The sequence below is a fragment of the Pogoniulus pusillus genome, chromosome 24 (genome assembly GCF_015220805.1).
Source record: "Pogoniulus pusillus isolate bPogPus1 chromosome 24, bPogPus1.pri, whole genome shotgun sequence".
Taxonomy (NCBI): Eukaryota; Metazoa; Chordata; class Aves; order Piciformes; family Lybiidae; genus Pogoniulus; species Pogoniulus pusillus.
Window position 1 is genome coordinate 12077998 of NC_087287.1, and position 23100 is coordinate 12101097.

Consider the following 23100-nt stretch of genomic DNA (forward strand, 5'->3'; position numbering starts at 1 on the left):
AGGTTTGTGGGAAAGATCACTGAAAAACGTTTGCACATGCTAAACACTGTGAATTTGTTGTTATATAAATTCATGACTGCAAATTCTCAAAAGTTATAGATGCAATTACATGTTTCAAAATTGTATTTTTAGTTCATTTACTGGCTGGGTATGAGCATATAAAATGCATCAAATATAAAAGCCCTGAACTCTGGCAATTCTGTATCTGCTAAATTGCTCATGCAGCTGTTATTTACATGTACAAATCTGAGTTTTGTAATGATGGAAAGCAATTCTACTATGTGTGTGATATTATTTCTGCGTGCCAGGTAGTGCATCAGGATTTTTATCTAACTAAAGAGATAAATATCTTCTTATGTAATTACATGAGTACAAAGTTTTGACTGAAACTAAAGGGTGTGAAAAAGCAAATGATAGGATATTTTATTTTTCCATAAAACAGGTTTCTATGAGAAATGTATATTGCAGAAGAGATTTTTTTTCCCAAGCACATTGTTTTGATTCAAAAAGCATCAGATATGTGCTTAACTTGACTTTATTAGGACTGCCGACAACTATAATGCTAAGCACATGTCTAAAGGTTTCAAAGATCAAGGACTTAGTTTTACTAGCTTTAGCATAAAAAGATGTTTACGTTTCATATTAAAAATAATAAAAGGATTCCCTAAAAGTGTGCAGGATAATGTGCTTAATGGGGGTGGTGAAATACAAAATTGACTTTATTTGCAGAAAAATCAGATAATTATTCTTTTTGGCATGCCTGTTATACTGCCACTATTATTTTCACTTTGATACTCATACTTTTTCTTTTCTCCTCAAACACATAGTTCATTTTAAACCTTTTCTTATATTCTAGGGTGAGCTGTGTTTAAATAAAATTAGTCATTACCTGAAATCTTCACAAAAGACTTGCAATATGCTCATCTAAACCTGTACTCATTTTATTCCTTCCTCTTGTTTTAACATTGCCTATTATTTATAATTTCTTAAAAGTTCTAATTCACTTCTGTATATTGACATGAATTTTTTCAAAAGTAGAAGCATTAAGATGCTCTAAATTGTTCTTTTTTTCTCCTTTGGGCAAGAAGGAATCAGGTATGCATGCTGATTAACACACTCCAGTCATTAACATGTGATTATGTGGGCTGCATATTGAGCACCTGCCAAAAGATAAAATCCAGCACTTTACTACATCTGTGCAAGGACTTTTTGCATTTCTTTTGTACTTTGACAGCTCAAGAAAAAACAGACTTTGCTATCTTTGTTCAGCATAATAAAACTATGTATATAAGATGTCTTCATGGAGGAAGAAAAGATACTACATATATTTATTTTAATCTTTGACGCCATGAAAAATCCAGGGGCTGAGACTTACACAGCACCAAGTGTAATATGAATCTCCTAATGTACTCTATCTCTGACATTCATATACAGTTTACAACATTCCTGCATGTTTATAAGGATTATCTGTTCTGGGTTTCAGCCAATGTTACTGTAATTCACAACAGTTTTATGTGGTACCTTTACGTCTCATAAATGTCTTGCTTTTATTTCAATCTTCCAAATGTTTCTTTGGTGTTTACCTTAAAGAAATAGAAGTTCTCTGTATAGTAGGCTGGTTTCCTGCATTCATTCCTCTGCAGATGCTAAAAGGGAAACATAAAGCATGTAATACATGTCATGCAACTATATACAGAGAAGGATTTCCATGTGCATTTGATATTGCTAAAAACATAAATACAAATTGTATTTTGTTATTTACAATGGATCCAGTTATAAGCTGGACAACTAAGGCAACCTAATAGGAGGAAGTTGGATATATACAAAGTGGTCTGGAATATCCAAGCCACACAATCCTTGTTTTATTTGGCAGCTTCTGACAAGCATACATCACAAAATATGTGTCTTTATTTACCCAAAAGTTAAACAATGCTAATCGGCTGGGACTGATCACAATGCATCTTCAGTTTCAGTTTAGATGAAAGTATCAGTCCAAATACTTGTTCTGCAAATGGTTGTTCATTACTTTTCCCTTAATAAGAGCATTTAACCAAAGTCTAAGGCATAAATTGTGATTTATTACCAAACCTAAACAGAGAGAGTTAGGACATATGGTATTTGGATAATTAAGGAAATCCTTAGCATCTAACTCCTACTAAAGCACACATGAGTTTATGCATATAATTTGTGGGTGAGTTGATTGCTACAAAGAAATGATTGGTCATTGTATTTGAGAATGTCGAGATGATTTTCTCTTCTGCACTGGAGCGAAACGTCTGTCAACATTTTGCACAGGTTTGATCATGTGCAAAGAAAAGGGTTTAAACCACATAGTTGAAAAATTGTGACCATCTGAAATCTTTCTACCCAAAAGTTGCTGTATCTTGATTAATTTGGGTGATAGTATTTTGCAGCAAAAAGTAAAAGCTCTGCTTGTTCCTTCTAAGCAATCTTGCAGGGGCCTATTCATAAAACCATATACATACCATGTATGGCTGATTATTATGTCATCTCATTTCTAAATCTTTGATGTAAATAGAAGTTATTTTCATTTTTTTTCCCTTAATTTAGCATATTATTTCTTGGCTTAGAGCTAGTGCTTACTGATGTATTGTTTCTTCATGAGGTTTTTAACTGTGTATAAAAGACGACGTGTAAATGCTGAGTTAAAGACTTGAGGTTTTGTTCCATTACTTGCCATTTGCCCTCCCACTAGCATAATTTGCTGAGACTTTACAAATAATATTCACTCAATAGCTCATAGCAGTAGTTCTCAAGCCTTGCATTTAAATAGATCTTTCTTAATAAAACTTTTGTGTTTTCTTTTTACCGGATGAGAATCGTAAATGATCATTTCATTTTAAATTTCTCTTAATCCTATTTAATTGAGTTTCTCAAAATGGGAAACCTTATTTTATGTAGTGAGTGGAAATGATTCTGTAAACATTTGCTTTCATTATATGTTAACTCCAGACTAGTTCCAAGTGCCAGCATGCCTCTAGTACTTGGAATCAAAATGACTCTGGATATCCAACTTTCCTGGGGTGTTTACATGTGTCCCATTCAATGCAGAGACAGATAAATATCACTTTATAACAGAAAAGCCTCATCCACATGGAAATAAGCAATTCAGCTAATACATTTTATGTTAGTAATATTTGCTTTCTACTTCTTCTTGGCTATTCATCCTGTGATTTCCACTGAACTCTTATAGAAACAGTTTTCTCCCTGGCTACTGAGTAGGATTGTAATCATCAGCTTTCCAAGTCGACAGTAGTTATTCTTAAATTGCTAACTAACACTGTGACCCTGATTTTGTTCAGCCCACAGTTTCAGTTCCCAAGTTTTCCTCATTTCTCATCTTTAGAAAACTTCTCTCTTTGAGACGGAATCTACCCTCCTTACATAAAGCATAGATGATACCATGAAGGAATCGTGCTGTCTCTCTTTACTGGAACCTGCAGCCTTGTGTGCGCTGTTTCTCACAATGCTGACCGGCTCACCAAACTATTGGTCTGTCCTTAACCCTTTTGAGGATTCCAAAGAGGGTCTATCCCAAGCCAAATCTCTGCTCATAATTGTGGAGTTCCCAAACTGAGATGTGTCTTCTCAGCTTTCAAATGCAGCCCTCGTATTTTATACGCTGGCCACTGAGGTGAAGGAACAACAGTATTGAATCTTGGTTTTCAGCCCAGAATTTTTCACTGACACAAGATGTCATTTTGTGTGTGCTTGCTCTATTTTCATAGAAGTTGACACAAGCTGGCTCATGATCTAGTTTGCAGATATTGCTATAAACATTAACTTCCCGATAAGAAAAATACTAGGTCAACTTTCAGTACCCTTATTTACATCACTTCTAGCAGTATTCCCTCATTTATTTTGTTTAAACTAGTGAGACCGCTTAGGGGAAATGAACTACTTAAACTGTTAGAATCTAAATACACAAGAAAATGCATTTTTTTTTACACTAACATGAAAAATATAATTATTAGTTCAATTTGTTTTCAATAGAAACATCTAAGAATGTGTAAGGATTTTCCTTTGCAGATAAACCCAGAAGCTCTCTTTTTTGAAGAATTTTACCTATGTAACTGGTGAAAGTTAGTGAATGTACATGCTACAGGTGTCATTCTGCCAGAGTATGAGGCATGCTGAAGTTATCTTTACATATTATCTTAGTGTCGCAGTTTTAAAGGAATTGTTGTGGAGTGTGAAGAAAATGCCATATATGTAGTCGCAAGAAGACCTTGGCTTTATTTATGCCAAACTGTTGTTTGAAATCACTCAGAACTGTTAGCAAAATTCTACTTGAGCCATTCACGGCAGTTCTAAAAGGAATGGCCAATAGGCCACACATTGTTGGCACCAGGCAGCCTGAAAAGCTGCTGAGACTAAGGATGTTGTTGGAACGCATACATTGAAAGCACACTTGGTGTTGATTAAGGAAGTACACTGCACCTCAAATGTGGAAATAGACCCTGGGTAGATCTAGGACAGCTTCTACCATATTGACCTGGAAATCTTAATTACTTTCTCAGTGATATATGATTAAGGGGGGGGGGGTAGGTAGAGATTTCAGGGGTAAAGTGTGATTTCATGCATGGCTACCTATCCTGGACTGATCCATGCGTAGTGTCTTAGTTCTCATGCCTTGCTAACTTCTGCTCTTCTGTCTCTTGGGCATTTTTTTTCTCCTTTTTTTTTTTCCCACTTTGAAATGTAATCCTAAAGTATTAATGGCTTCATTGGATTTTCCTGATTTAGTAATTTCTGCAAATAAATACTTCTTTGACTTAAAACATTTTTTATATCTGACAGAGTAAGGCAAAGAAGAATGTTTAAGAGGTAAAACCATCACCTGTGTTGTTCCTTAAGCAGTCATTCTCTTGGCCATTTTCTTATTAACTGTTATTGTCAGTTACAATGTGAAAAGTTGACTTAGATGGAGAATTTTCACCACCAGTGCTGATGCAGTGCTCAGCTGGATTTTGCAAAATGAAGATGTTTGTGTTGATCTTGGCCAGGCACTTGAAGAAGCATGTTATAGAAACTGAAGTTTTCAATTTGAAAAAAGATTAGAAGATGCTTTTTTTGATCTCCATTGAAACTTAGACCAAGTTTTAAGAAGAATGCATAAAGTAATTTTCAGAAACAAGATAACAAGATTTCCTTTTCTAAAAGGCAACTGAATAAATTCATCTCCATGTATTTGGTCTAAGATGATATTGTCCTTTGAGATATTTTATTCTTTAATGAATATAAATGAATGGAATGAAAAATTATTTAATATTTGATAGATTGAAAAAAAAATTAAGGCAAAGTTTTATTCCATGTCACTTCTTTCTCTCTGTGCTTACAAAACCTCTGCCGCTCCTGTTCTCTTACCAAAGGTGCTGCCACTGTTAGGATGTCATATTCTTCTAGTTCCCTGAAGTGAATGAATATGAGTAGACTCGTGTCATAAGCTTTGTTGAACTGTGAAGTAGATTGCTTGCTCCTTGGTTGTTAGTTTTAGCTCCTTTGCTAGTTTTTAAGTCAGTTTTTTTTCCATTAGCTGATTTGTCCAATAATAATTTGCCTTGCCTGTGTTTTCCCTCTTAGTTCTACATATATTGTCCTTATTTAAATAACTAAAGAAAACTGTAAAAGCTTAACACTTCTACTGAAAAAATGTGGCTTTTTTTTGAGAAGGAAAATCCTTGATAAGAAGTATCTCAGGCATGCAGTATGAATGTTAGAAGTATAGTGAGGCTGGAATCACCCAAAAAAAAAAAAAAAAGAGCCCCTCCTAAGCACTGAAATTGAGAAATAATAATGTTAATTTTAGAAACTGGAAGATAACTGTAGGCTCTTCGATATTAAAGACTAATAACTTGTGCTTTCACCTTTGACCTGTTTGAGATCTTTCTGCTGTAAGAAGATGGCCTATGTTTTCATGTTGTGTCGTTTCTTTGCAGGAGTCCGAGAATAATAAGTTATGTTCCCTATATTCCTTCCGAAATACCTCTACCTCACCAAACAAGCCCGACGAAGGAGGACGTGACCGCAGTGAGCTAATGACCAGTGTTAACTTTGGAACGCCAGAACGCCGCAAAGGAAGCCTCGCAGATGTGGTGGACACGCTGAAGCAGAAGAAACTAGAAGAAATGACCAGGACTGAGCAAGAGGGTATGTGATGGAAAAGATTGATATAGTTTCCCCACCCTTAAACCCTACAATTTTTATGGCATTAAAAAATGTGTTGGGTATCAAGAGCCAGAAAATTGCATAATTGGCAAAGGCTAGAATAAAGTTATTCACAGGTTACCATGGCAATGGTAGATTGAGACCCATTAAGGGTTTTAGACATATGTGCCAGTTTTTAAAACTTTTTAAATTATATTGGTTGTCTGTGAGTCAAAGCAAAAACGTTGGCTTGGGTGAAAACTCAACTCTTTCTTGAAAGGTTAGAATGGATTCTTAGCTGGATTTAAAGTTGGAATACTCTTCAGTGGTATTTGTTCTTTTTCTTTTAAGAGATAAATATTTATTTTAAACAACAGGAATGAATTAAACATGAGCTGGTTTGTTTTGCCTTAGAAATTCTCATCTATCTTTCATCACCTTAATGACCCAGCACCTGTGATCTGAGGAAACAGTTTTAAGTGTAAAGAGAACCTGGTTCTTACTTATATATTTGGAATTGCAGCTGAAGAAATGATTTTTTTTTTTTTAGTCTGCTCAGATATTGTTACAAGTGTTAACAGAGAGAGAGAGAGAGAAAAAAAATGAGGACAAATCTTTGAGCTCCTAGGCAGTTTATGTATTCAGTCTTCATTTAGGTGTTTTCATTGACTTGGCTAAGATTTTGGCCTTGACAGGAATTAAATAGAATTGGAGAATCAGTTTACCATTGGCACGTGGGTCTGCTAAGAAAATCCCTCCCCACGTCAAGTAGAATGAAGTCTATTGCAACAGTATCTTCTAGTTTGTGAGCTCATACATGAGTTTCAACCAAGATGTGAGAGCATGAGGCTCTGAAATATATAAACAGGTGTGGAGGCATCCATATGGATTCTGTTGGTTGTGTTACCAGTGTTGTTTTGTTGCATTAAAAATAACCCAGGAAGACTGTTTGTAATGCAGTGAAACCACAAGGCAGTAGAATGTTGTGATTCCTCATTTATTTATTTATTAAATGTATTGATTTATTTAAAAATATGAGCAAGTTTGGAATGATTTTACCTTCTCAGTTTTTATGCTATGGCCATAGTGCACTTGACTGTCTGCTTTAGGATCCCTTGGCTTTCTGTAGCTATGTAGGTTTTAATTAAAATTGCTGCTGATACAATAATGTGTTTAAATATGGGAAAAACATCGTGTAGGGATGGAAGCAGACTTTCAAATTTCTTGGCATAATTGTTAAATGCCAGCACATAGATAAATGTGTTCTATAGGTGTCCTTTCTGAAGCTGGCGAAACATCTCTAAAGGGAGAATGTCCCAGATTCTTTACTACCATCTGTCTGTTTTCAGCTGTAAAGATCACTCTTTTAAAAATTGCTTTCTTAGATTTGGTGGTTAGACTAGGAAAACTATCTTAAATGTTACTTTGGCAAAGTTGGTTTTTTTGCAGTCAGTAACAGTCGTTCGACACTCCATGCTAATCAAAGGTCTTGGCTCATACTTTGCTGCGGGAGTATACAAGTTGCTGCTGATTGTAGTGACACCACAGCAAAGACATATCCAGGAGTATCCTGAATGGTGTGCTAATAAAAATGTGCATCTAAAAAATTAAAGAGAGTATCTTACTGTGAGAATTAAAGTGTTTTGCAGCTTATTTTTGTATGAATTCTCTAGAATTATCGAGGTAATTGTAGAGTTAGAGGTGGAATAAAGAAGTTAAGAATGCCAGTCATCTGCTCTAACCCCCACTTGAATACAGCAACAACTCTCTTAATATTGTTATAGTAACTGTCTGGTTCATCTGTGGGATCTGAATTTCAGTAGTGTGAGTTGCTGGTATAAAACAGTTACATATTTTGTGGTATACTTGCAGATATTAGGTGTCTGCTATGCTTGTATATAGTACTTGTTTCTCTTGTACCTCATAACATAGGAAAAGAAATGTATACTGAACGACCTTATCGTGTCTAAATAGATACATTTAATCAGTCTCTTTGGCTTCTGAAAATAAGTTGTCTAATGAGAATTTCATCTGAGCAGCTGTGACTGAGGAGGTCAACAGGCATTGCCTAAGAGAATATGGCCCAGCTGGTTAAATCTGGTTGTTGTAGTGATTTAAATGGTCAAGTGCTGCTTGTAATCCTGGACCGTCTGTTTGTAAAGGAAAGAGTGAGTGCTTCAGCATAATGTACAGCTGTTTTAATCTCTCCTTAATAATAGTGCTTCAGCCAGTGTCATGTCTTGTGTATAGCACTGGGAACATGAGCGCCTCATAGAGGGCTCAATATACCTTGGGTACGTTTTTAGTGTTATTGGTAGTTTGAACAAAGATTACCAACATCACAGGATAAACAACATGTTTTACTTCATGGTCCAGTATTTGCGTACTTGGTACCTTAAGGTGTTCCTGTGTCTTAATTTGTACTTATTTGAAAATGAGAAAATTGGTGGGAAAATTGCAACCAGGAAAGGAGGAGGAAGAATGCTGCAAATATTTAGAGTTAATTTGAGTATGTAAAGACTTTGCTGACATGTGTTCTCCTAAGACAGAAGAGGTCAGAAATGAACAGGTGTCTAATTTAATCAACAACACTAGACTCTGGGGCCTCTTAGATGACTTCAATGTATTCATCTTCTTAGGTTTTCTATGAGCAGAAGGATTGTTTTGCTGGCCTTTTTTCTTTGGAAGTATCCTCCAGTACAATCCAATATTGAATCTCTTTACAGCTCAAATGAAGAGTTTATATTAGAGAGGATGGTCAGATCACTTGTTTTCCTTTCCATCCTCCTTCAGTAAAAGACCTTTCTTTCCAGGTACTGCTTATATTACTTCTGTGAGACAGATTTACATTGCCTGGGCTGCCTGAATTCTAGGATGAGAATTGGCTTCCAGACAGCTATCCTACTGTACTTCATCATGAGCCTCTAAGAGCAGTAATTAGTAGTACACATCTTGTCTGTAGCTAGGAGAGCAGCAGATTTCCCTCTTTCAGATCTGGAATGCTAGGTTGGCAGGTCAGCTGGCACTTTTGAGCTGGAAACTGGGCATGTCATTTCTGCTAAGTGCTAAGCCCTCATTACTCAGGGCCTGGATTCCTAATTCACTTTTGACCTTGATTCTCAGCAATGTATACAGTATCATTTTTCAACCAAGCTCAGTTCACAGTTTTAGCACAAGCTTTTTTTAAACTGCTTCCCATTCTTGTTTCCTCCTTGAAGCCCATAGTTGAACATTCAGAGATCAAAGATTTTTATGTATGCGTCTTGGAATAATGAACTTCTATATAAAGAGTAGTATATTCATAAATTTCCATCTATTCACTGTCATGTGCACCTGTTTGTACTCTCTCTCTAAGGGTAAGTTAGAGTAACTTAGAGTAATTTATATTTAAATATATATATATATAAAATGAGGGATTCATATGTATCATTCCTTTTTTATGCAATAGAGAACATCTTTCTACACTACTTGGTAGTGGTGGCTTTTCTGGTTTGGTGTTTTGCCATATTTTTTCTCCCTCTATCTTCATTAGTTAGTACCAGTTGAAGGCTATCTGGTACACTTCCCCTATAAAATTTTCACTCATATCAGTAAGGACAATATACTCAAATATGTACATATTTCCTGTTGACCTCACTGGGAAGTAAAGAAACTTAAAATTTCCCATGCTGTGTTTTCTACCTGGATGCTGATACGTGATTTTGGTTGTAATTTGAGGCAGATATTTTTTTTTGTTGTTGTTGCTGTTGTGGTTTTGGGTTTCGTTACTGCTGGGTTGGGGCAGGTTGTGTGTGTTTGTTTGTTTTTCTATTTACTTGTCTAATTATTTAATGGAATGTGTGTGTGGTATGTCATATTAAATGAGTGGAGAGAGTTTCAGTTTTGTAGTCCTTGTGTTAAAATGGACAGAGCTGAGTACAGAGTTCAGGCATATGTGCACTTGTTTTCTGGTATGGTTTTAAGTGTAATCCTTGAGAAGTTTTTTTATGGTAGGGGTTCTCTTTGGTGAATTTGGTCTAGAAGTGAACTACTGACCATAGGCAGTGATAACATTTTTCAGAAGTTTTACTGTCATTTAGTTCAAGTCCTCTGTCTTGTGGTGTGCTCTGTACCCATGTTTTGCTGATGAAGGCATGATCCCTGGTTGTCCTAATACATTTGGCATTTATATATCCCTGCACTTTGTTCTACAGACTTTATCCTCCTACAAGTATTTTGTTCTGTTTCAAGGCTTTAAAAATGCTATTGGGATTTGGCATTAAGATTATCCAAACTAATAAAAAAAAAAAAAGGTAGTGCTTCAGTCTTTGTGATGACTGTGGAATTGATAAATCCTAACTGGCATTTCCCTCAGCTAGAAACAAGCCCATTGGATGTGAAAACCCTACCTCCATCAAAAACTTTTCATCATCTTAGAAAAACCTGGCCACATCTGCTAGGTACCACCCTTGGCACGTTTCTCTAAAAGATTTTTATGTCCCTTTGGTTCTTAGCTCTGATTCATTATAAGAAAAGAAAAAAAAAAAAGACACAAACCCCCAACCAACCAAAACCAAAACCCAAATAAAACAAACAAAACCCCCCCATAAACAAACAAAAACACACACGCACAAAAAAAAGTCCAAAAGCTCCTAAGTGTGAAGGTAGCATTTTTCATAATGGAATCTGCTGGATGTTACAAGGAAATAACCAGGATCTGTCAGGCAAAAATACACCTTGGTTACTATCAGGCAGTTGCCTAGATGTAGGTATTTATGGCATTCTGCTTTTCTTGAGGTTTTTTCTTGTTGAAGCTTTTTGCTTTTGCACCTCTACAAAATTATTGGTTTTTGGTAATAAACAGAGCTGATTGCAGCTCAAATCTTGATGTGGAGAGAATTGGAAATTCAGCTCTCAATTCTGAAGATGGGGGCATCCCTTTAGCTATGACAAGCCTCTACAGAATTTTGGGTAGACGTTTACTTGCACCATTTTGAAATGCTCACATTATGTTCAGAAATGTCTTTATTTGGCAATGGATGTTTAAGATGAGTAAAATTCTTGTCATTAGAACAAATGACCTTTCAGCCTTTCCATATTGTTTCCAAACTTGAGCTAACATGGGCAGATTAAGCTGAAACTGGTCAAAATCAACATCAACAAAATCAACACCAACATCTATTGACTGTTCCAAGCAGTTTCTTCCTACTACCTGCGTTTTTCAATATCTTAACTTCATGGATCATCTAATCTCTTTTTCCTTTAATCTCATTCTTTCTCTCAATTCTGACATTGTCCACTTCTGGATACCATTTATTTGCACTTTTATTGTGTGATAGTCTCCATATAAAAATTTCAGCACCGTGCTTCTCTACATTTTGGTCTCTTTTTTTAGACGTGATTTAAGATCTGCTATCTTTGAACTATCTGTACATGATTAATTTTATGAAAGTATCATTTAAAACAAACATGTTTAAAAACCCAGCTTTTTCTTTAGTGCAGTTAGAAAGGCAAATCCAGTGTGAGTGGGTACAACAGACACTCGGCTCTGTGGCAAAGAATGTGAGTAAATAGCTGTAAAGATATGGAGAGTTGCTGCAGTTGCATGATCTTGGCAGCAGCAAAGTAAATTCAAACTTCATTGGGTTCTGATGTACTGTGACACAAACAGGGTTATGATCAGATCACTCTTTAAAATGGAAATTGAAACACATTTTGTAGTCATCAGGTTAATAGTAGGGACTAGAGTGCAGTATTTTCCTTCCTAAAACTGCTAATGAGGGATTATGGTATGAAAAAATATGATAGAAAGACAGGGCTTGAATGGGGATGATCTTGTATACCAGTGCATTTTCCAAGTTCTTTAGTGTGAAATGACCTCAGATTTCTTTGGTGATGAACTTCAGTTTTAGTTGGTTTTATTTGCTTTGCCATTCCTGCTGTTTTGCAGCAACAGGGCCTAAAAGTGCTTTAAGTGCTTGTGACTGAGGTAATGAATGAAAATATCTTTCCAGCACTGAGAGTATTGCATTAGATTGAATAGTCACCTTACCTGTAAAAGCACTATTAGAGAGGGGCAGCTGTAAGGAAGGATAACGATTTGTGTCCAGTGCTTATTTACTGAAATTGTAAATGTATTATTTATTGAGAGCTCTCCAGACAGTGCTTGTCAGAGTAAAAATGTCAACTCTAAGCAAAATGCTATAATACGTAATAAAAATGCTTGGTACGCACTTTAGAGATACAGCTAATTAGATCTGCTTTTCTGAGAGAAATGACAGTAGAAATGCTTGGCAGCATATACATTTTAAATGCTGATATATTCCTTATTTTTCTATACAGTATTTGGTTTTGGTACCTTATCATTACTTAAAAATAACGTTGACAACTTTATTTGGTTGCCACAAAAGAGACAGTGGCACTCGCTGCCTGGCTGCACGAGGCAGCTACAAGCTCAGGCTGTCTTGTTCTTCTGATGGAGAGAGCAGCTACTCTCATCTGTGTTTTAGTCTGAAACTCGAAGATGGCACTTCTTTCTTGAGGGAAACCTGCCTCCAGTGGAAATAACAAACAATTATAAAGATTAGTCTTCAGCCACGCTAATTAACCTCAAACAAACATTGTGTTAAGGAGACTAAATCCAGCCGACATCAGTGTTACTTTTGCATATTACTAAATACAAGTAGAAATTAGGAAGAAAAAAAAGTAGTTTATGTTTCCCATTTCAAGTTCTGCTTTATGTAATTATTTTTAGACATTTTTATTTTCACTGCAATTTGTACTGGGGAGAATTTGAGGATCAATTTTTTTTTTTTTAATCTTCTAGAGTGTTTTATAAGGGAGGAAATTTGATTTGAAATTTAAGCTTTTTACAAAGAAAAGCTAAGTTTAGCATCATAAAAGATAGGATGTCTTCGTTAAAAGCAGCTTTCTTCCTTCAAGCGTCAGCCAATCAATACCTGCACTCAGTTTGTATTGGTTTCATAGAGCCAGAGTCGCGGAGCGGCTGAGGTGGGGCCCTGTGCTGTCATGTTTTTGAGTGTCCCCAAGGATGGAAACTCTCCAGGCTGGTCAGTGTTCGGGCACCTTTACAACAGGACAAGTTTTTCTCATGTTTCAAGGTCATTTCCTGTATTTCCATTTGCGGCCGTGCGTCTCTCGGCCTGTCACTGGGCACCTGTGAGAAGAGTGTGGGTCTGTTGTCTTTCCTCATGTCATCATGTCTGTATATTGTTCCCTGGGGCCTGCTCTTCTCCAGGCTAAACAGTCATGGCTCTGAGCTGCAATGTATGAAAGATTCTCTTGGTTGTTTTGTGGCCCACTGCTGGACTCAGTCCGGTATGCCTGTGTCTTTCTTGTACTGGCAACCCCAGAAGCAGACACAGTACAGTGATATGGTATATCACACACACATATATATGTATATATGTGCAGCTGACACTAAGCTGTGTGGCACAGTCGACTTGCCAGAGGGCAGGGACCCATCCAGAGGGACCTGGACAGGCTGGAGAGGTAGGCCCAGGCCAACCTCATGACATTCAACAAGGCCAAGTGTGAGGTCCTGCACCTGGGTGGGTGCAGTCCCAAGCACAAATCCAGGGTAGGTGGTGAATGGCTGAGAGCAGCCCTGAGGAGAAGGCCCTTGGGGGTTGGGTGGATGAAAAGCTCAACATGAGCCTGCAGTGTGAGTGCAGCCCAGACAGCAACCATGTGCTGGGCTGCAGCAAGAGCAGCAGGGCAAGGGAGGGCCCCTTGGCTCTGCGCTCCTCACACGATGTGCAGTTCTGGAGCCTCCAACACAGAAGGACATGGAACTGCTGGAGCCAGTCCAAAGAAGGGCCACAAAGGTGGTCAGAGGGCTGAAGCAGCTCTTCTGTGAGGACAGGCTATAAGAGTTTGGGCTCTTCAGCCTGGAGAAGAGAAGGCTTCGAGGAGATCTTAGGGTGGCCTTCCAGTATCTGAAGGGGGCCTACAGGAAGGCTGGGGAGGGACTATTTACAAGGTCTTGTAATGACAGGACGAGAGGTAACGGGTTTAAACTGGAAGAGTGGAGATTTAAACTGAATGTAAGGAAGAAGTTCTTTGCAATGAGGGTGGTGAGACACTGGCACAGGTCGCCCAGGGAGATTGTGGCTGCTCCCTCCCTGAAGATGTTCAAGGCCAGGTTGGATGAGGCCTTGAGCGACCTGTTCTAGTGGGAGGTGTCCCTGCCTATGGCGGGGAGTTGGAACTGGGTGAGCTTTGAGGTCCCTTGCAACCTAAACCATTCTATGATTCTGTGATATGTGCTTTATTTTAAGGCCTTTAGTTCTGCACTGTAGAACTGGTCTGGTGCCTTTAGAGCCAAGAAGGGTTTCATCTATGAGGAGAGGCTGAGGGAGCTGGGGTTGTTTAGCCTGGAGAAGAGGAGGCTCAGGGGGGACCTCAATGATGTCTACAACTACCTGAAGGGAGACTGTAGCCAGGTGGGGGTTGGCCTCTTCTCCCAGGCAACCAGCGATAGAACAAGGGGACACAGTCTCAAGTTGTGCCTGGGGAAGGTACAGGCTGGATGTTAGGAGGAAGTTGTTGGCAGAGAGAGTGATTGGCATTGGAATGGGCTGCCCAGGGAGGTGGTGGAGGCACCGTCCCTGGAGGTCTTCAAGGAAAGACTGGATAAGGCACTCAGTGCCATGGTCTAGTTGACTGGATAGGGCTGGGTGATAGGTTGGAGTGGATGATCTTGGAGGTCTCTTCCAACCTGGTTGGTTGATTCTATGATTCTATGATCTGGTTGATTCTATGAAATTCTATGCTCAAGCCCTTTCTGAGTCCTATTCACCTGTGCAATTCAAGTTTTAGCCTTTCACATGTGCTCTCACTTCCTAGTGCTTAGCTGATGAGTGCGAAGTGAAAACCTGGAATGAAACACAATTCAGTGTTCATTGCTTCAGAAGTGTATTTTGCATTCTGGTGAATCTTTCTAATTTCCATTTGTAGCAAGGCTTCTTTCTTATTTACTCATTGTCAAGATTTAATAGATGTTAATGTGTCAAAACCCTCCCCCTTCTGTATTACTTTAACATAATGAAGTGTGATGTTGAGTTCAGACTGCAGTGTCTGGGGGTGAAGGGGATGGGGTGGGGGAAGGAGTGCAACTTGTTAAATAATGAGGGCAAGTACTGTGTAAACATCTGCAGATAGAGCCTGTTAGCATTGCCCCAGCCTGACTAGCAGCACCTGCTCTGCTAATCTTAGGTCACTTTTTAACGCAGGCTGCCAGTCAGTAAAGCTGTTCCAAAATGTCTTGTTCTACAGCCTAGCATTTTGGAATGTATCTAATAGCTGTTTTCTCTCATTAATCATAATATATTTTTAGTTTTACTTACATAGGTGCCCAGAGTTCCTGGGCACAGTGCCCTGTGCATGAATGCCTGTTTATTTTCATCTTCCTTTTTGTTAACTGTTTTACTTAATGTTTTACATAACCATGTGCCATATTTTGACATGAAGCTATAATGCACTGCTGCCTGTTCATGTTTCTTAAAGAACCCGATGTGACATCATCTTCTACAGTGAATCATGAGCTTCACTGAACCTAGAAAACCCCATCTTGAATACTCTTCTGTCTTTTATTTGTTTTAAAATGTTGAAGCAAGCAGAGTCTTTCACCCATCTGGAGGAACTCTGAACACTACAGTCTAGTGCAAGGGCACCAAAAACATTGGGAGCTCTGTACTGAATGTCTTGTTAGTCTAACACCACCTTAATACTGGATTCTGTCTGCAGATATAGTTATGCTGTGAGGGCAGGATTCAGCTCCTTCTACCCTACCTTCAAACTGACCTGCATTTTCAATATTTAAACCAGCTCTGGTTCTTAGTGTAGGTCCTGGCACACTTTATCATATCTTAAATATGTAACAAGCAAATTACTTTTAAATATTTACAGTGAAACAAAACCTTACACATCAGGCAGAGGTTTGTTAAAATGTCAGAAGAATTTGCCATAGTGAAAAATAAATATTGAATCAAGTTTGTTCCTAAGGTGACTCTATTAATTTCAATGGAATTACTGCAGGAGTAGTTCTGCAAAAATTATCTGTCTAGATGTTGTATAATAACACAGAACTTGGATAACCCAGGAGTAACTTTGTAGACCTGGTATATGTGTGCATTGATAAGTAAACTAATCTGCCTTCAGTTTCTGTTTCCTCTGTGGATGTTTGTGCTTATAGCTATTTTAAGTGTGGTTGCTGCAGCTTTTTTAATAGGTTTTGTTATACCTGCAGTTATCCTTATAATTAAGAATTTGTTTGGAGCATTGCTTCCTCCAAGTTTCAGGGTATCCTTTGTCATGGTGATAAAGTGGCGAGGCAGCGTAGCACGCCTGTTGCTTTCCTGCGTATCAGATAACAGCCAGTGACCAGGCAGAGAACCTCAAAAATCAAACCAATTTGTTAATGAACTAACAATGCAATGTAATAAGCATCTCTATTCAGTAATTTTCCTCAGCTTTCAGTGATTCCTTAGAGCAAGAGTAGCTAGCGCTCTATCAACAAATTATTTGATGACAATAATTTGGCTGATGAGAATACAAGGCAAATGCCCCAATCTAATTAGAAAATGCTGTATATTAGGTGGTAAAATGTGCCTAATGTTTTATCTTTTATTATAAAACTGAAATTTGCGACTTTCAGTCACTAATGATTTTTATCTTTCCCTCCCCTGCACACATACACACACACACAAAAAAAAAAGGGCAAAAAGAGACTACAGGATTTGAAACACAGTGGCCCTGAAGTGATGGGAAAATGGCCAAGGTGTCACAGCTAATTTCTGACCCTGCTTTATGAGTTCTGCTGTTCCTTATTCCCCTTGTCAGTCTGTGAATCCCTGAGGCTGTACAAACTGGCCTAGCATCACTCAACTCCAGTTTTATATCCTCTTTTAATAATGTTGAGTCTATTCTGTCCAACTTTGATTCAGACAACCTGCTTGTCTTGAAAAAGTGATATATTTAATCAGTGGCTCTGTCTCCAGCATAGCTCCCACTGCGTGAGACTAGAGCCAAAGAGTAGTGCAGTGGCCTGTCACTTCTGTTTGAATAGGTAATGTGGAGCCGTTCAGCCGAAGAGACAGGAGCTGGAACTGCTTGTTAGGACACATGATCAAAAGCCACTCTCTGCTTTCTGCCAATCAAACCTCATGTCGCCTTGTGGGGCAGACATTAAATAGATTTTTCTGCCGTACACTGTGGGCACTTTGCCAGTTTGACATGTGAACTGTTACAAAAGATACCAGAGTTTCCACTGCTTCCTGACTGCTTTTAAATATTACCAAGCCCTTGCTGTCCAAAGTAGAATATTTTAAAGAATGGATTATGATAAATTTCCACTACTACAAGGCAGTCTTCTTCCTCCTCCCAACAGTTACAGGGAGATTTTTAGAAACAAAACTCTAAGCTGTTATCTGAAACCAAATGAGCAAACACTGTTGAACAACCCTCTAGGACATAGATTTGAACAAGGTAATTATTGCTTGAGAAATAGGGTGAGTTGTCACTTTCACTGGTGCAGTTTTCAGTACTGTTTCTATTTTTGGTCTTTTTATCTTGGTTAAGTAGATTTTTCTAGTTGAGATCATGGCACTTTTCTTGTGTTTATGTGAAGGGATATTAAAATTGGCTTGTTTTGTAAATTAGGTTGAATTTACTTATTGTGTTTGTTGGCTGCTGGTGCAAATATGAATACCTTAAAATGACCCTGTAGTTGTTTTTAGTTATACTTCTCTTGGTTTTTTCCTCTTTGTCTATTACCCTTCATAACCACCTCAGCTCTTGTGCCCATGACAACAACATTGAGTAGTGGAAGCTAACAAAGATGACATTTAAGCTTTGTCTAAGTAATGAATATTCTTTTGTAACTTCCAGGGCCAGTGAATCGATGCAATTTTTTTCAGAGGTCCTCACTACCTAGATAAAAGTTTCTATCAATTCATTTACTTGCAATCAGGATGTGTAAATATTCACTCCCTCATGTTTGCTGTTCCTTATCTGATCTGTTTTTTTTCAGTAAAACTTTTTTTACCAAAACATACTACAGCAATCTAGTAGAACTCATTTAAACAGTGAGCTACACATAAACAGCTGCTCCTTCAATAAGCCATTCCTTATAATACCCTTATTACCTTCTAGTGTCTCAAATTCTGATTAGTCAACAGTGCTGATTACTGTACAGCATTCCACTGCCCATCTTCCTTCTGCTCAGCTGCTCATGTCTTAGCTGTTATGTGATTACAACACAACTTGTGCATTGTTTCTTCAAGTTGTTCTTCATATTGTATATCTTTGAAAAAAAAAAACCCACAACTAAACCATTTCAAGGATATGGAAAAAAATATTTTGGGTCACTGTGAATTCCCTGAAACTTTGTGAATTGTTTTAGCACAACTGTCGTCTTCACGCTTTGTCTGCTCCGCATCTCTCCAGTAGGTTAAATTCTTCAGATTTACAAGGGTAATCTGCAAATAAATTTCAGTTAAAAGAACTTTAGAAAGAAATATGGTTAGTTATTGTGATATTTGTAATATGGCAGAACAGGAAAGACTGAGGACCAGTGGTGTGGTGGTTGTGGTGTTTTTTTTGGTTTTTTTTAATAAAAAAAACCCCAAACAACTAAACCCCAAACCAAAACCAAAACTCCAAATGAACCCCCAAAGCCTCACACAGAACTTGAGCCCAACTTGGCTTTCATAAAAATCAGTGGATTTAGAAGTCAGTGAGAGCTGTTTCATGAGAAAGCAGTTGGGAAAACCTAACACATGCTGAGTTTCAGAAAGGTATGTGATGATAGAAGGATGTGGAGGATGAAAATAGGAAGAGAGGGAATTATATCACCAGTGCTCTGATTTCAAGTCAAAGCAGGAAACACAGAGATTTGTTAAGGACATTAAAGGTATAGGTAAAGAGCATGGTGATGAGGAGAACACCATTGCTGTCTTTGTAACCCCCCGGCAGCTTCCTTTGGTGCAGCCCCTTAGAATCAAGTCCTGGTGAGCATGAAACGCTGACACACTCAAAATGCAACCCCATTAAAGGCCTTAAATCTGTCATTGTGCTCTGGAGCCTGTTCTGAAAATAGCAAAGCTCTTTTTGTAAATTAAAATTGGTGTGAATGGGAACAGATGTTGACATGCTTTACTTTATCTGCAGGGATCCCCATTAGGGGGGAGAGGGTCAGTGAGGTTAGATGGTAGGAATTATTGCAAATGTGCAAAGGACAGGACAGTCTAATATAGACATTGTTTTTGCTTTATGTAGAGCTATAGTAATATCCAGTGGTTACTTCTGGTTGCTGCTGAGTCTCTATGTAAGGAACAATGATTGTGTAATACCATTAATTCCTTAGGGAGTGCTGTCCCCTTTTATATGTTTACACAGATAAAAGGGAGAGATGCTAAACTTTTTTTTTTCAGAGGTTCTGTACTTGGTCAGATTTGGATTCTAAGAGATTCTGAGTGACCTCAATTCCTATTTACTTTCTTGTTACCTGAGCTTGCTCAGAACCTCATTGAAGATGCTTAGCATCTGCTAAGCTCAACTGACAAAAAAATTGTACTCAGTCTAGCACTGGGTAGTGGTTTTGGTACTTGAACATTATTTTAAAAGATTTTGAGTATTGCATTAGAGTCATCATCAACTTTTAATAGTTTTTGAAATAAAAAAGTAGTCATATTCTGAAATGTTCAATGTATTAAATAGCATTGCTAGTCAATCTAAATAAATTCTTGTGGAAGATTTTCCCTGATTTAAAAAAAAAAAAACATATAGCAAAGGATGAATTTATTTATAAGAACCATAATAGTTTCCCTCAATTACTTTTATATTTTAGATTACCTTATAATTTTCTAAATCCACATGAACAATAATGATCAATTTTGTCAGTATTATTCACACCTTTTATTAATTTAGCATAGATGAATAAATGTGAATGTTGTGAAGAGTTGATTTGGAATAGATTTTAAATCTGACAGTTAGATTACAGGGTACCTAAGAAAAAAATGGCTCTTTCAGTAGGTACCTAGTAATTTAATTCTTGTTTGAAATTATTATAATTTATTACAGTGTGTGGGGCCTAATGAATGTCTACTATTAAATGAAAAGGAGAAATTGAAATTATGAAATTCTTTTAACTTGTATCTTAAAAATCCTCTTAAACAATTCACTAGGTATTAGTGAGTAATGTGTTTTCTTTTCCTTTTATGTGAGTGCAAACACAATGATTTTTGACAGTACATAATGATATTAGATGAATGCCACCTAAAATTTGCTGCCTTGATTAGACATCTAGACCTTAACATAGGAGTCCCTCTGCAAGGAAAGTTCAAAACCATTTTTAGGAAGTTTTACCTTTGTTAGAAGTGAAGTTATGTATTTGCTGAGGAACTAAAACTTTTTCTGTGGAGGGAATCACTCATCAGGGTGTGAGGATATAATGAGGAGTACACTTTTCTTATCTTTATATACAATTATTTTTCTTCCACTTTCCTTTTCAACTTTGTTTTGAGAAGTGGGTAGGAGAACTTGATAAAAGTGGGCAGGTATTTCCATATAAGTGGAAAAATAGGCAGGCTTTAGTGACATGTTAAATAAGTGATGGAACACAAGTTGTGAAGCATCTTTGTTAAGAGGATGAACACACAATGGAAAATTCTTAGATATGACCTCTGTCAGCTCATACTGCTCTAGCTCACAAAATTAGGCCATTAATGGGGTCATATCAGGATAAAATCTTTTAAAGCAACAGAAACATTCTAGTTTTGTTTGCAACATATCATGGTATCTAAAATCATGTGACCACAATACAGGAATCTGATAAATCTCCACCTTTTTTTTTTTTTTTTTTCAAACTGGAAATACAAATTTTGTTTGTAGTTCCACTGTTTACAAGTCAGTAACAGTTGTGGCCATGGGCATTCATTTGGTTTAAATTGGCTCATGTTTCTCTCATGTACTGATGTGATTTCTACAAGTCAAGAAAATGCATTTCTAAGCTAAACAAGCCGTGGGGGCTGCCTGCCATTTCTTGATTATTTTCTTGAAGTGGAAAACAATGCAGTTACTCTCCTCGGTGAAGTCAACTCCATGTGAGTAATGAAATAGTGCCTCTGGTTACCTGTTGCTGTCTTGCAGCTGACAGATGGAGCATCAGTTGGATATTCCATTTTAAGATACCAAGGTAGCATTGTGTGCCTGTGTCCTTTGAGATGCATGCGTCTTCTCCTCTGGTAAGAGGGTGTGGGATACTATTCCACTGCCTGTCTCCTGATGTGATGCCAGAGAAAAAAATAAGGAGCAAAACAAACCAGAGCAGAAATAAATAAAACAACAGCAAGGAAAAGAATAGGAAAAAAAAAAGGCAACAGAATGAGAAGGAAAAGCAAACAGAAATAAGATGAAACAGAGAAGTCTAGTTTTGAGGTGTGAGTGTGATTTGTCACTTCTGTAATTTTTCTTTTCATGAAATAGATGTTTCTAAAATAAAGTGGACCTAGCTGAAACTACTATTTTTAAAAGTAAGCTGGACTAGGGGACTGTACTTTAAAAAAATAGTCCCTAACCAGGATAAAGGATGCCCAAAACTGTCATATTTGAAAATGACATTAAGCACAGAACTAAACTAGTCACATTAACCCTGTCCCATTGCACACAACTACATAGAATCTAATCATATATGAACTGTGCTGTCTAGCTGATAGGATCTCTTTCAAGCTACTAGTAGAAAAATGGAGACTGAACAGAACTTGTTATTTTCAAGCTCCTAAAAATACTTGAGCCTTTCTCATGAGTTAGGAATTTTTATATGTTTACTGTTCTTCACTATAACCAATTCTGACAACTGCCCTGTTACAGTAAAAAAAATAGGAGCATGCTAAAACATGAGCAGAAATACCCTTAAGAGCTAATATTAAAAAATATAAATATGAACTCATGCTGCTGTCATTTTTTTCAGTGTTCTGAATTTCTTAGATCTGTTCTAGCTCTGTATGCTGCTTTATTAAAATTTATTTTCTGTAAACTATGTAAGTATGAGGGAATGAAATTATTTTATTAAACTTGTGGCTTTAGCATTATTTGAACCTTGAATGTGGAGATCTGAATGAGATGAGATTAAAAGGTTTAAATAGCTTTAAAATTATATTTACATTAGTGCAATCTGTCAATTTTAATACTAATCTGCTTTTTTAGGTGAGACTGTATTAAGAAAAAACAGGCAGAGTAGGTTAAAATAGTCCAAAATAATTGCACTGTGAAGCTTGTTTGTTTGCTTCTTAATCAATTTGAGTTCTCAAGGAAAAGTTCAGTTCAGATATTAGCTATACTTCTTAGAAATGACCTTGTGGGGTAGAGAAGCATGGCACAGTGGCACTTTCCAGCTGTACACATGGTATCCGTCGGGGTACAATCATGCTCAGTCCCAGCACCGCAGGCTTGGACATATGTTGAGTTTTATTTCTTTCTTCTGACATTAATCCTATTCACCAGCTGTTCTGCCAGCTGCCATTCTTCAGCTTGGAGATTACATTTTGGGGGATACCAACAATCGCTTAGTTGACCAGCGTTCTCCCCACTTACTTTAAAAATGATTGGAGCTCTGAGTTAGCATTACTCAGTCTTTTTTTACTGCCTCTGTCCTTAACTGTCTTTGAATTCTAGGCCTGATTTATGATCACTTTGAATACACTGCAGAAAAATCCTCAGAAGAGCTCTGATTTCCACCATACTGTTAAATCTGTGCTCACAGGAGAAAAAAAAAAGAGAGGAGAAAAAAAAAAGGTCTGCAGTTAACATTCTGAAAGCTGTAATTAATGTTACATGCACTATTATATAAACAGCATTAATTAGTGACAAATTCTTCTGATAAAAATCATATTTTAGTCAAAAGAATGTCTTAATTTTTCATTTTTACATGTG

At 37.3% G+C, this 23100-nt stretch overlaps 1 protein-coding gene across 12 annotated transcripts in view; it reads left to right on the plus strand.

The window, feature by feature from the left end:
• The window catches only part of SOX6 (SRY-box transcription factor 6), a 397240-nt gene that overhangs the window by 179921 nt on the left and 194219 nt on the right, over window positions 1-23100 (plus strand). For all 12 annotated transcript variants that reach the window (XM_064163636.1, XM_064163637.1, XM_064163638.1 and 9 more), the window contains one exon: window positions 5961-6171. In XM_064163636.1, coding sequence (XP_064019706.1) covers window positions 5961-6171 — 211 coding nt within the window. The remainder of the gene's footprint in view (window positions 1-5960; window positions 6172-23100) is intronic.